The sequence below is a fragment of the Falco naumanni genome, chromosome Z, assembly GCF_017639655.2.
Source record: "Falco naumanni isolate bFalNau1 chromosome Z, bFalNau1.pat, whole genome shotgun sequence".
In the NCBI taxonomy this organism is placed as follows: Eukaryota; Metazoa; Chordata; class Aves; order Falconiformes; family Falconidae; genus Falco; species Falco naumanni.
This window is the reverse complement of record NC_054080.1, coordinates 59,892,811-59,904,900: the sequence shown is the minus strand read 5'-3', so window position 1 is coordinate 59,904,900 and position 12,090 is coordinate 59,892,811. Positions and strand designations below refer to the sequence as shown.

The 12,090-nt window shown below is 45.2% G+C and overlaps 1 protein-coding gene and 1 long non-coding RNA gene across 2 annotated transcripts; one reads left to right on the top strand and one right to left on the bottom strand.

The window, feature by feature from the left end:
- Window positions 1-1,346: 1,346 nt before the first annotated feature.
- LOC121081477 lies at window positions 1,347-4,122 on the top strand. Its single transcript, XR_005825706.1, has 2 exons — window positions 1,347-1,388; window positions 3,864-4,122. It is a non-coding gene; the product is annotated as an uncharacterized LOC121081477 (long non-coding RNA).
- A 1,461-nt stretch (window positions 4,123-5,583) lies between these two features.
- Window positions 5,584-11,754, bottom strand: F2RL1 (F2R like trypsin receptor 1). The gene is made up of 2 exons (XM_040580548.1): window positions 11,481-11,754; window positions 5,584-7,484 (listed from the first exon to the last, which is right to left on the bottom strand). The coding sequence occupies exons 1-2, from the start codon at window positions 11,560-11,562 to the stop codon at window positions 6,379-6,381; spliced, it is 1,188 nt and encodes a 395-aa protein (XP_040436482.1). The 5' UTR covers window positions 11,563-11,754; the 3' UTR covers window positions 5,584-6,378.
- Window positions 11,755-12,090: the final 336 nt, after the last annotated feature.

Sequence of the window (12,090 nt, the reverse complement as noted above, 5' to 3'; positions counted from 1 at the left end):
ATCCATGAATGTCAGACATGCGCTGCAATTAAGCAAGCCAAACAGTTAAAGCCTCTGTGGCATGGAGGACAACGGCTGAAATAGATATGGGCTAGCTTGGCAGACTGACTATCCCACACTCCCACAGACCTGCCATGGCAAGTGCCAAGTGCTTACAATGGTGGAGGCAACCACCAGATGTCTGGAAACATACCCTGTGCCCCATGCCACTGCCCAGAACACTATCCTGGGCCTTGAAAGACAGGTCTTGTGGTGACACGGCACCCCAGAAAGAATTGAATCAGACAACGGAACTCATTTCCGAAACAATCCCAGAGACACTTGGGCCAAAGAGCATGGCACTGAGTGCGTATATCACATTCCCTATCATGCACCAGCCTCCGGAAAAACTGAGTGATGTAATGGAGTGTTAAAGACTGCACTGAAAGCAATGGGTGGTGGAACTTTCAAACATTGGGAAACACATTTAACAAAAGCCACCTGGTTGGTTAATACCAGTGGAGCTGGCCCTGCACAGTCAAAGCTTTTTTGTACTGTAGAAGGTGATAAAGTTCCTGTAGTGCACCTTAAAAACATGGTGGGGAGAACTGTGTGGGTCATTCCTGTCTCAGGCAAAAGCAAACCCATCTGTGGGATTGCTTTTGCTCAATGACATGGGAACACTCGGTGGGAAAGGCAGGAGGATGGGGAAGTTCAAAGTATGCCTCAAGGGGCTTTTATTTTGGGTGAAATGAATTGAGCTGTGTGATGCTGTTACATCACATTGTATATTGTCATTTCTATATGGCTATTAGTACTGGGCATCTTGTGGCATTCATCTCTACCACTTTGGATTTGATGATCTGAATGTGACTCCTTTTCAACTGCCACACCAACAAAAAATGACTTGGGTGAAACCAGATCAGCCCAGCCATTACAGAATCAGAACTGGCTTCAAAATGCAACAATCCAACACCTCGTGTCATCTTCCCTGACTAGAAAAACTGTTACAACAGATGGAACCAGACGTCATGGACTAAATGAACTCGATGGACTTTAGAGGAATGGTCCATAGACTAAGGGAATGATATCTATGTATTTATGTTAAAGGATAGGAGAGGTGATGATGTATTGGAATATGTATCATGACATAAATGGTATGGAATAAGGAGTGGATACTGTCCTGGTTTTGGCTTGGATAGAGTTAAATTTCTATTAGTAGCTGGCCAGTGCCGTGTTTTGCCTTTGGAGTGAAAACAATGCTGATAACACCCCCATGTTTTCAGTTGTTGCTGGGTGGTGTTTATACTGTCAAGGACTTTTTAGTGTCTTGCCAGCCAGAGGGCTGGAGGGGCACCAGTCACTGGGAGGGACACAGCCAGGACAGCTGACCCCAGCTAGCCACAGAGGTATGTCATACCATGGGGCACCGTGCTGGGAGTATAAACTGGGGGGGCTGGCTGGGGTGGGCCAACCATTGCTGGGGGACTGGCTGGGCATGGGTCAGCGGGTGGGGAGCAGCTGTATTGTGCATCACTTGTTTGGCTTCCTCCCTTCCCTACGGCTTCATTGCTCTCCCCCTCTCCTTCCTTTTCATTATAACTGATACTGTTATTATTATTCCTCTTTCATTTTTATTTCAATTATTACATTGTTCTTATCTAACCCTTGAGTTTCACCTTCCTTTCCAACTCTCCTCCCCAGCTCCCTGGGTGAGGGGGAGTGACTGAGTGGCTTTGTGGGGCTTAATTACCAGCCAGGGTTAAACCATGACACATACCTGGGAAAGTGAAGGGGGCTGAGTGAGTGTGTGTGTGTGTGTGTGTGTGTGTGTGTGTGATTTGCCTGCTGCCCTAAGCAGGGACCTGTTTCCACTCCTCCCTGTCACTTAGGTCCCCTCCATCTGCCTGGTGGTGAGTAGGCAGGGGACCCTCCACTTCTTGTGATGTGTCCATCCAGTGCATCTATCTCAACCCTTTAAGAACCAGGAGTTACCAAATGAGCCTAGTGGACCCTGGTTCAAAGCAAATAAAATCAGGTTGATTTTCACAGCAAGACACCCAACAGTGTTACTAATTAAACTAGACAAATAGGAAACTCTCATGCTGAAAATACCTGGATGTTAGGAATGTGGGAGGTATGATACGTGCCTGCACTGTTCTCACTCCTCCCTGGGTACCTGCCTGTAACTCCTTTTCGTTGCTGTTTTGCACACTTCAAGTTACAGATTAGTCCTTCTCAGCAGCAGGTTTCCTCACTGATGCCAATGAGCTTAGCTCCCCTGGAATTCAACTCCTTTTTTCCTGAAATTCAGAGCACATTTCAACAGACTCACAGCACAGCAATCATGTGGCGTGAAGAAACAAACTTCCCTGGCCACATTTTCTGTGCATCTGGTATGTTGGCCAGATGCCTTGTGCAGCAGTCCTACTGGTTTTTGACATGTCCCTTGACATCTTGCTGCCTTGTTCACCTCCAAAGACATGGCTCAGCAGATTATGTTGGACAAGCTATACGGACCCTCGGTCTGAGCCAGCAAAGCCATTGCTACGGTCATGGGTAGAGGCTTCCTCCCTGCTACTTAGGTTTGCCAGAGCCTTCACTGCTCCTGTGCTTGTAGCTGCTTAGTGCAAGCACGTGTTGGTGGTAAAAGGTGGTCTGACCTTCTCCCTTGTGCTGAGCTCATCCAGCAAACTAGACAAATGCTGTTCCAAGTTGAAGGTAAACTTTCCTCCCTCCTCCTGGTTTAACTTTAACCTGAGACGGATCAAATCCACCCCAAAGTCACACACGGTTGTTAACAGTACAAGGGAACAGTGTGATCAAGCAGTAAGGTTAAGGGAAAGACTAGCCTACCTCTCTTAGCTGTAGCACATGCTTGAGCTGTTTGTGAAACCATGACACTGGGCACATAATTACACTGATTTCCACTTCCTGATGTGTTCATGAATGTTGCAGTGATTACTTACGTAGCATGCAAATCTTAAGTCAGCCTTAGGTGGGGATGTTTTTGTATCTCTTTGGTTTAGAATTGTCAAGTTCGCACTGTTCAGGAATATATTTATTGTTAGCTGAAGACAATCACTCTATACCGATCAATCTTGCCTGAGGGTACAGTCCTAGAGGAGGTTAAGCAGCCAGCTCCCTACTCCTAGGGTACGTTCTTGCCCCATCACTACCTGACTGCACAGGCACACGATTGTCAGTTCAAGAATTGCTTCACATTGATTGACCAAATAGCCTGGTCTACCTGCTCTGTTAACTGGAGCAAAATAATTCATCCTAAATTCAGGATGAGCATTTGCAATGCAGCTAGAGATGGGAAAATTTTCCCACAATTTGTCCTTGTTTCCAGGATAAAAAGAAGAAAGCAAAACAATTCTTATAAAGGTTTCTCCTCTTTATCTGCAATCAGTTTAGTCTGCAACACTTGAGTTGCATTAGAGACAGACAACACTTGCAGCATTGTGTATGTAGAAGATACATGCTATAAATGCAATTGGATACTTGATGAAATTCTAAGTACCAGTTCTCTTCTTCCCCTCCTAACCACACAATAGTTAGATGCAGAGATGTCCCTCCCTATCTGCCCCTAAAGACATGAGCCCAGACAGTATCACTAAAACAGCGAATGAAAAGCAAAGAAGATATTACTAATTTATATTATAACTAGACTTAAAAGATCTTTTCAACTCCCAGTGAGCATAGTTTGAGGGAATAAGCTTCACTTAGATGACTGTGGGTTCCTTGAATAGTATTCTCCAAAGTTTGCCACACATAGTACAACCTTCTTTTAAAAGAAAACATCCTATTAATTAAAACTTTTTCTCAAAATGCTTTCAAAAACACCACAGCAACATCTAACTCTTACATGTCATTGGCAGATCTCCGCTGTTGCTGCAGGTATGACATGGAAGATTCCTCCTTGAAACCTGCTTTGTCAATCCACAGATGAAGAAGGCTAGAAGGGAGGAGAGGATCAAGAAGATCAGCACATCCCTTCACGTGAGCTGCAGTGGACTGGTTTGACTGACTGAGTCCCCAGCTCTGATCCCACCAACAACAGGAAAGGAAGAAAAGAGTGAGATCATAGATATAAGCATTATGTGCTATATTTCTGATTAAATAATGACAAGAAATAAATCTCGCCCCCTAAAAGACTGACTATATTAAACATGAATCATAGGTGATACCTTTATGGTATTACATAGACACGCACAGACAATTCATCATCTTCACAACGTACAGCCTGTAACCCTTGGACTCCTGGCAGAACACCAGCAGTGCTGTAATCGCATGAACTATGTGCCCTTCCTTGGTTTATTCACTACCACATATTGCGCACTAGAAAAGACGCTAGGCTGTTCAGTAAGATAAAAATACATTCTCGTATTCTGTTTATCATACACAAGCTAAGGGAAGAAGAGTTCAGATGGCAGTATGTGAAGGTGGTGCATCCCCCTTCTTCCCAAATCATTCCAGTGCTATGGCCTCTTATGTACAGTTATTTTCCAGTAAGGATCTGTATTACATCTTCAGTAATAAATAATTATTTCCCTGCATTTTTGCCAGGAAACAGGAAGAGCAAACTGTTTATGTCTGAGAAGTGTTTGTGTTCCACTGCATCTATTGTAAACTCTCTGCTCTTCAGAGATACTCATTAATGAGAGTTGCTATTTTAGCCTGGACTTCTGAAATACCACCACCAAACATCCTACTTTCATGCTAAGCATCTGCTTAGACAAGACTGCAGCAGACAAAAGGAGAGCTAGAACTTAATTAATCCTTGAGATGAATAATCAAATGCATTAAACAAACCTCTTAATCTTTACTACGTATGGGGGGAAAAAATCCTTGTTACTAAAGTAGGGGCAGAATGTAGAAACCAAAGAACAAGCAAAGGAAAAGACTAGCACACAGAAAGAAATAATTATATAAATACCTACAGTCTTTAAGCTGTACAAGACTGCTCAAATTCTTCCTACGGTTCAGTCTACCTGCTTTCTTACTCTCCCTATCTGAAGTGATGAACACTTCCCATCTATATACCAGCTGCCTCAGAGTACTGTTTGGACTGAGGGCTTTTCCACTTGCTTTTTTTTGTAGGGACCCAGCTACACTTAAGTCTCAGACAGGTCATTGGATACAAGTTCAATGTACAAGTGGTGAAACGCATCAGGACTGCGAGACTTGGAAAAAAATGCATTTAAATCCTACCATCACACACATACCCATCAGCTTTTCAGATCAGAAGTAAATGTGATTCCATATTCCTGAGTGGTCACAAATATCTTATGTCCTCTTCCCTCATCCAGGATATTTCAGAAGTCCACTGGGGCTGATGTTAGAGTGTTTGGTTATATCTCATTATTCCCCCACAATTCTGAACTATTTGGTTTTACTTATCTGCTATAAGGGAACAACTTCACCCTAATGAAGTGTGTCATTAGGTAAATTTTACTTAACCCATTTAGGCATTACAGTTGTCAGACTCCTAATTCACTGTTAGGAATAAGATCTTTGCTACATGAAACAAGGCAAGTTCAACTTCTCAGCATTTTGGAGAACATGTAAAAGCACAGAAGAAAGCACCCAACTCAAATATGTTATAAAAAAATAATCATATTTAGATATCCTAAAAAATACAAGGCACATTATATAAAAATCAAACAGCTATTCATCAAAGCTTTGTAAATAGCTCCATTTAAGATCACGTACTGGCAAGCATTACACAACAGTGAATAATCTCTAACATTTTATCACAGTGCTAGCTGGTAACCAGTTCAGCTTGTCAACTCACTAGGATAAACTTTACAAGCTTCTTCCATGTTAGTATTTACAGTGTGGTAACTTGGAAAACAATATAAAATTACATGATACTAAAGATAATATAGTCTACACCAAGATGGTGAAATGGATTCTCCTCTCCTTCTCTCTACAACTTCAAATTATGTTCAGTGTAAGCAGGTACACACAGCAAGATCCTACATACTAAATTAAATCTGTTCAGTTGTTTAATACATTACAGTTAAAGCCAAACAAAACAGATTTCTCTGTTAATTAAATATACTAGAGCAACACTACATAACATTCCAGTGACATTTTGCTTTTTAACAACTTTGATATTAAACAAAAATGCCTTCAACCACAACTCACTGCCAGGTCAGCAGCATTTCTGCAGAGCGTCTGAGATGTCATGATTTTTTTTCCAGTCTAGTGGGAAGATTTTATCTGTTTACAATTTCTACACAGGGTAAGCAGCTGCCAGTTCCAAAATCCAGGTTTCCATGTAATTAAAAAGCAGAGATGTTTCTTCAGACTCCCTTGTAAAAAATAACTCTGTTGTCACTTACACCCTTTCAGCAGTAGTAATAAAAGTTCACTTTTCTAGGATTAAACTCAGTAGGTTGATTTAGTGGTCCCATTTGAGTTTGAAGAATATGAATTTGATTTTCTAGGGTATCTGCCTGATGAGAGAGACACTTGCATCCTCCGTGTAGTTCGCACACTTCGGCAAAGAAGAGCATTTTTAAGGTTGTCTCTGAAGTCTTTTGAAATATAGTAATAGATGAATGGATCGATGCAACTGTTCAAAGTAGAAAGACACAGTGCAGTTATGTATGACACATACAGATAGCTCTGGCTGTAGGTTTTGAGGAGCAAATAATGCACAACAAGCAGCACATTGCTAGGTGTAAAACAGATGAGATACATGGATAGCACAACGATAATGAGTTTGATTGCTCTTTTTCGTTTCTTGCTAGTGCTTATATCTGAGATGGAAGCATTCAGAGTTTTAATCATTAGTATGTAAGCAACAGCAGTGAGAAGAGCTGGGATTAAGAAGAGTCCAAGTGCAAGTGAGAGGAAATAACTGAACATATCATGAGCCAAAACATTTTCAGGCAACACATCGTGGCAGGTAGTGATGTTAAGATTTGAAATATATGCCGTTTGATTAACAAGATACAATGGAATAGTGCCCAGCAAAATCAGTATCCAGATAGCAAGGGAGATGCCCAAGGCAATTTCAGATTTCTTTCTTGAATGCACTATGGGGTTCACTACAACCCAATACCGTTGCACACTGAGACACGTCATAAAAAGAATGGAAGAGTACATATTTCCATAGAAAAATCCAACAAGTACTTTGCAGAGACCTTCGCCGAATAGCCAGTTATTGCCATTTACATGGTATGCAATCTTCAGTGGGAACCAGACAACAAAAAAGAGGTCTGCCAGTGCTAAGTTAACCATATAAATCACAGCTGGATGTTTCTTCTTTGTTCGGAAAAAGAAGACCCAGAGGGCCATGGCATTGCTTGGCAAACCAATGATAAAAACAATGATATAGATCATAGGAAGAAAAACTGTAGTCAGCTTTCCTGTGAGGGCTTTTGCTGCAAATTCATCCACTTCATATAACTCTTCAGAGGCATTATTTGTATTTGAAACCTTCTGGCCAGCAAAACTTCTTCCTTTTGAACTGCTGGTTCCACTACTCCCTAAAATGAAAAAAATCAAGAAGTTGCCGTTATTGAAGTACAGATTTCTTGTCCTTTTTAAAAATAAACTAGACATCATGATTTACTCTGAAGAATTCAAGAGGGCCTTATCAACAGAAAAATTAAGACCGGTTTTCAAACACTTGACAATTTTTATTCCCTTTATTATTCAAAAGACAACCTATATCCCTATTCAAGGATTCTTATCACCACCCAAAATGCTTTTCCATGTCACCAGAAATACCTTGTCAAAACGGCTGTCAGGTGCTCCTACCACCTGAACAGTTACAATAGATACTGCTTCAAGTACCCCAGGGCACCAGTATTATTTTACACGGTGGTGCCAGATTACGCTAAGTGCTGGGACTTGTAAAACTTTGCACCAGGCTAATGTAACTGCAGTAGCAGCTTCCTCAGCTTAGATAACCTGAAAATAAGGTATGCAGTAAAGAAAAAGCACACTGCCCTCAGATAAGCTAGAACTGGAACTCAGAACATAACGCCAAAAGCTATGCACAAGTGATCTCTAGGGAAAGAGAGATCCGTGGTATACTGTATCCGATTTGAAGCCTGAACAGGCCAACTTTATGCATGAAGATGCGACGGGGCCAGTCATCTGAGATCTCCTTCCAATTCATGGGCAAGATGGTCAGACAATCTGTAGTTTCTACTCAAGAGTGCAAAGTAGTAGAGCTGACAGCTATGGTTGCTTCGTACATCAGACAGCTATCACTTCAAGTTTTGTTCTGCCTCTGAACGCGACAGGAACTTGACAAACCATATGGGCAAGCCACCCACTCCTGACTGCTCTGTCTTGTATGACAGCCTTCAGATGGCTCAGTTCAGAACTCCTTCAGACCCAACTCAGTTCTGTCATGCTAACAAGTTAAACCGCACAAGCAGATACTGACCATGAACTAGCACCACTCCCAAAAATCAGACATCCACCAGACTAAACTCCATGGGCGTGGAATTTTACTGTCTGTGAAGAATTTCTTTTAACCTTACCTCAGTTTCTATCAATATTTGTGGATTATTTTAGCCACAAAACCCCCCAACTGGAGTATAAAGGAGAGTCTTCTTTAGTAAGCAGATGTGTGTACAAGCCATGAACAGTGCTAAAGGATCGCCCCTTTGTTATTCAATGAATAAAAGTTTTGATACAGTTCTAGAATGAAAAATGCTTACAACTTACATTTTGAAGTATAGGAATTCTCACACAAGAAATACATAAGCACACAAGTATGTGTGTTTTCCAGTAGATTCTCAAGAACAGCAATTTTAGGTATCTGTTCCTTTCCAGTTATTACTATGAAAGTCTGACGCACAGCATTAGTGTGCTGTCTAGAGTGTGTAACCGCCTAAAGAGGTGTACAGAAATACAGCACACATTGGTGCTCTTTAGCATTTTTAATTAAGTTACCTTAGCTCCACTTAACAAGTATTTGACAAGCTCCAGACACAGGCTGTCTTCACTGGAAAACTGAGGTATAAGAGAACTCTTTGCCAGAACAGTGATATGGAAAAATCTTCGCAGTACGCTGCACGAAGACTGACGTCTAAATTACACCAACAGAACAACAGTCTTAAAGAAAATTAATTCAAATGCCAAAACAGTCACTTTGGCCTATATGTGTTGTAATTATGATGGGCAGAACTACATAAATCTTGCTCTCAGGTCTTCAAGCCACATTATTATGTCAGCAATACTATTAAAGACTGCAAAGTTTACTTGTACAATACATAAATCCCAGGTCTCTAACTTGAGCTGTAAATAACAGAACCCATAAAACCAGCTTGAAGAACATAGGTCACACAGATATCAGATAACGTAAATGATAATTAGCTAAGCAATGCCTCTTTTCTCAAGCTTATAGCTTGGCTGCAAAAGACCCTGCAGATGCTTGCTTGGCAACGGACCCTTTATTCTAAGCTGACCACAGTTCTCAGAGTACCATAATAAAGCACAGTGTACAGTGCCATGTTAAACACCTTTCCCTCAGTAAGTGGTTGATATTATCAAATTGCAGTCATACTACTTTTATTCCATTCCAAAGACTTAAATTATTGTAGAAATCTGGAAGAGCAAATAGTAACACTTCATTCTTACTTGCGTTTTGTGATCAGATATAAATAATGCTTTGCAACTTATGTTCACAGGTTGGGTTGGAAAAAACCAAAAAGCTCACAAAAAAGCCCTAAAGCATTAGTGTGAGACATTGGAGTAAGAGATAGAATAAAGTGGATTGATGGACACGTGAACCACAAACAGGACAGGACTTAGTATTGCAGGAGTGGTGAAACAAACAAAGGTTTGTTGTAGCCTCTTTCTGAAGACTAAGCTAAATGGGTGATATCAGAGACAAGTCTTGCTTTTATGCTGACTTTAAGTAGTTTGAGCCTCAGAAGTTCTGACTGCAGAAGCTGTGCAGGTTTTGTTAGCCCAAGTGGCACCCATACAGGGAGACAGTTCAGCGTCCCACTGTCTTTGCAGCTAACACTCCCACAGGAGCAACCAATCCTTAGTTAGGTATGTGCATTTTCTACATCCTCTTCTTACTCCTTCTGCACTTGCAGTTTTCCATAACAATTGAGTTCTTTTCCAAGCCAGGTTTCACCCGGCCTGACTCACGTACAGAGAATGCAGCTGACCTGCTAATCTGCCTACGGGAAAAAGCTTCCTTAGTATCATGGGAAAATGTACTCTCCTCCCACAACAAGCGATTGTTTCAACACCTTTACCATTTCCCCAGAAGACATAACCCACTGCATACCAAACGAAGGAATATGCCTACCCCGCAGACACAAGAGTGCCAGCAGCACAGAGTATCCAGGTTATTTTAGGTCATGGTGGCAATACCCACAACAGGACTAAGGTTAAGATTTCCCTGGCTCTTGGATCTGCAGCCCATGTTCACCACAACCCCGTAATGGCACTAGCCTGCTGGAAAACGGCTACCCCAAGCCCCTGACTTACAGGGCTGGGACAGTCCCTTGGCCGGGACGGGATCACACCTCCAGCGCGTTTCACCTCCCTACTCCTGAAGATCAAAGCACCCAGCTAAAACTTTCAAGCACTCTACAAATTCCTTCCCCTACCCAGGTCAGACAACTAGGCTATTAAGAGGCAGTTCAGTTTCATAAACCCGTTCTGAACAACAAAATTTGCAGTTGCCTATTATCTATTCATTGAGAAAGCAGGACCTGCCATAAGCTTGGCTTCGACATTTAACACATACAATTTAATTACGTAAATAAACCCAGGATGAACTAATACCGAAGACCACAGCGCAAAGGCATGGGGAGAAACGGCAACGGGTTCACTGTAAAAGGCTGTGAAACATGAACCTTACGGCAGTGAAATATTAACATGAATGACTGGCTTTTTTCCTTAAACAGCACTTACTGACGTTCTGTAAGCATAACGTCAATTGACAGAGATAAGCATTAGGATTAGAAACAAACCACCTTAGATTTTCAGAGTTGGAGGGGGAAAGCGAGAAGTGTCTCTCAAGTTTTTTTCTGTTTACGTACAGCCGTTAGGCAGGTTGCAAGCCGCGCAGCGCCGGGCAGTGCCCGCGCAGGACCTGCGCCCCCGCCGCCCCCCCGCAAACCCCAGCCGGGCGGGACCCGAGCGCCCCTCCGCCTCCCGGCGAGGAGCCGGGCCGGCCGGCAGCGCCCTCCCCGCGGGGCCCGGCTGCCCCGCTGCCACCGGCCCGTTCTCCGAGACCGTTCGACGCCGCGGGCACCCCGCACAGCGCGCTCCAGGCTCCGCACGTCCCGCCGGGGGCCAGGCACCTGCTCCGCCGCCCCGCCGCCCCGTGCCCCCCGCACGGCACGCCGCCCCGCCCGAGCCCGGCCCGCAGCCGAGGGGCGCCGAGCACCCGCCGCAGCGCCCGCGGAGCCCCGGGCGGGCTCGGCCGTCCCCAGCGTATCAACCCGGCGGAGCCAGCGGCTCTAGCACCCGCCGGCGGCAGCGCGCACTGCTCCTCTCACCTGCGGGAGTGGCGGCCGCCAGCAGCGCGCACAGCAGCAGCGGCAGCAGCAGCAGCAGGCACAGCCCGCGGTGCCCGTCCATCCTGCCGCCGCGCTCCGGCCACCGCTGCCTGCCCGCACGCCCGACCGGTTCCACCTGATACCTCAGCTAGGAGGGGCGGAGGGCGCGCCCTGCCGGGACCAGCCTGGCGGCGCACGGATCCGGCCCAAACCACATCCCCCACCCCCGAGGGCTCTGGGGCTGCCCCTAACATGGCGGGGTGAGCCTGGCCGGCGGGTCCGCCCCCACCGCCTCAAAATGGCGGGGGCGCACCTTTCCCCCCTCGAGGGGGCGGCCGGGGTGGCGCCTGGCTTCACGCCCTGCGTGCCCCGCACGCCCCGCACGCCTGGCTGCCGGGGCTGGGCCCGTGCCGCGTGTCCCGGCTCTCGCTCCCTCCCGAGCTGGTCACCGGGCCCGGGCCCCGCCGGTGGGAGCCCCCGGGGCGCGCTGCCCGCGGCCGGGTCCGTGCCGGGGCCGGGCTGTGCCGCGCCGCCGCGGGGGGGAGCGGGCCCGGCCTGGGGCGGGGGGGGCTGCGGCCGCGGGCGAGTTGTCGAGGAGGCGGCTGGAGGG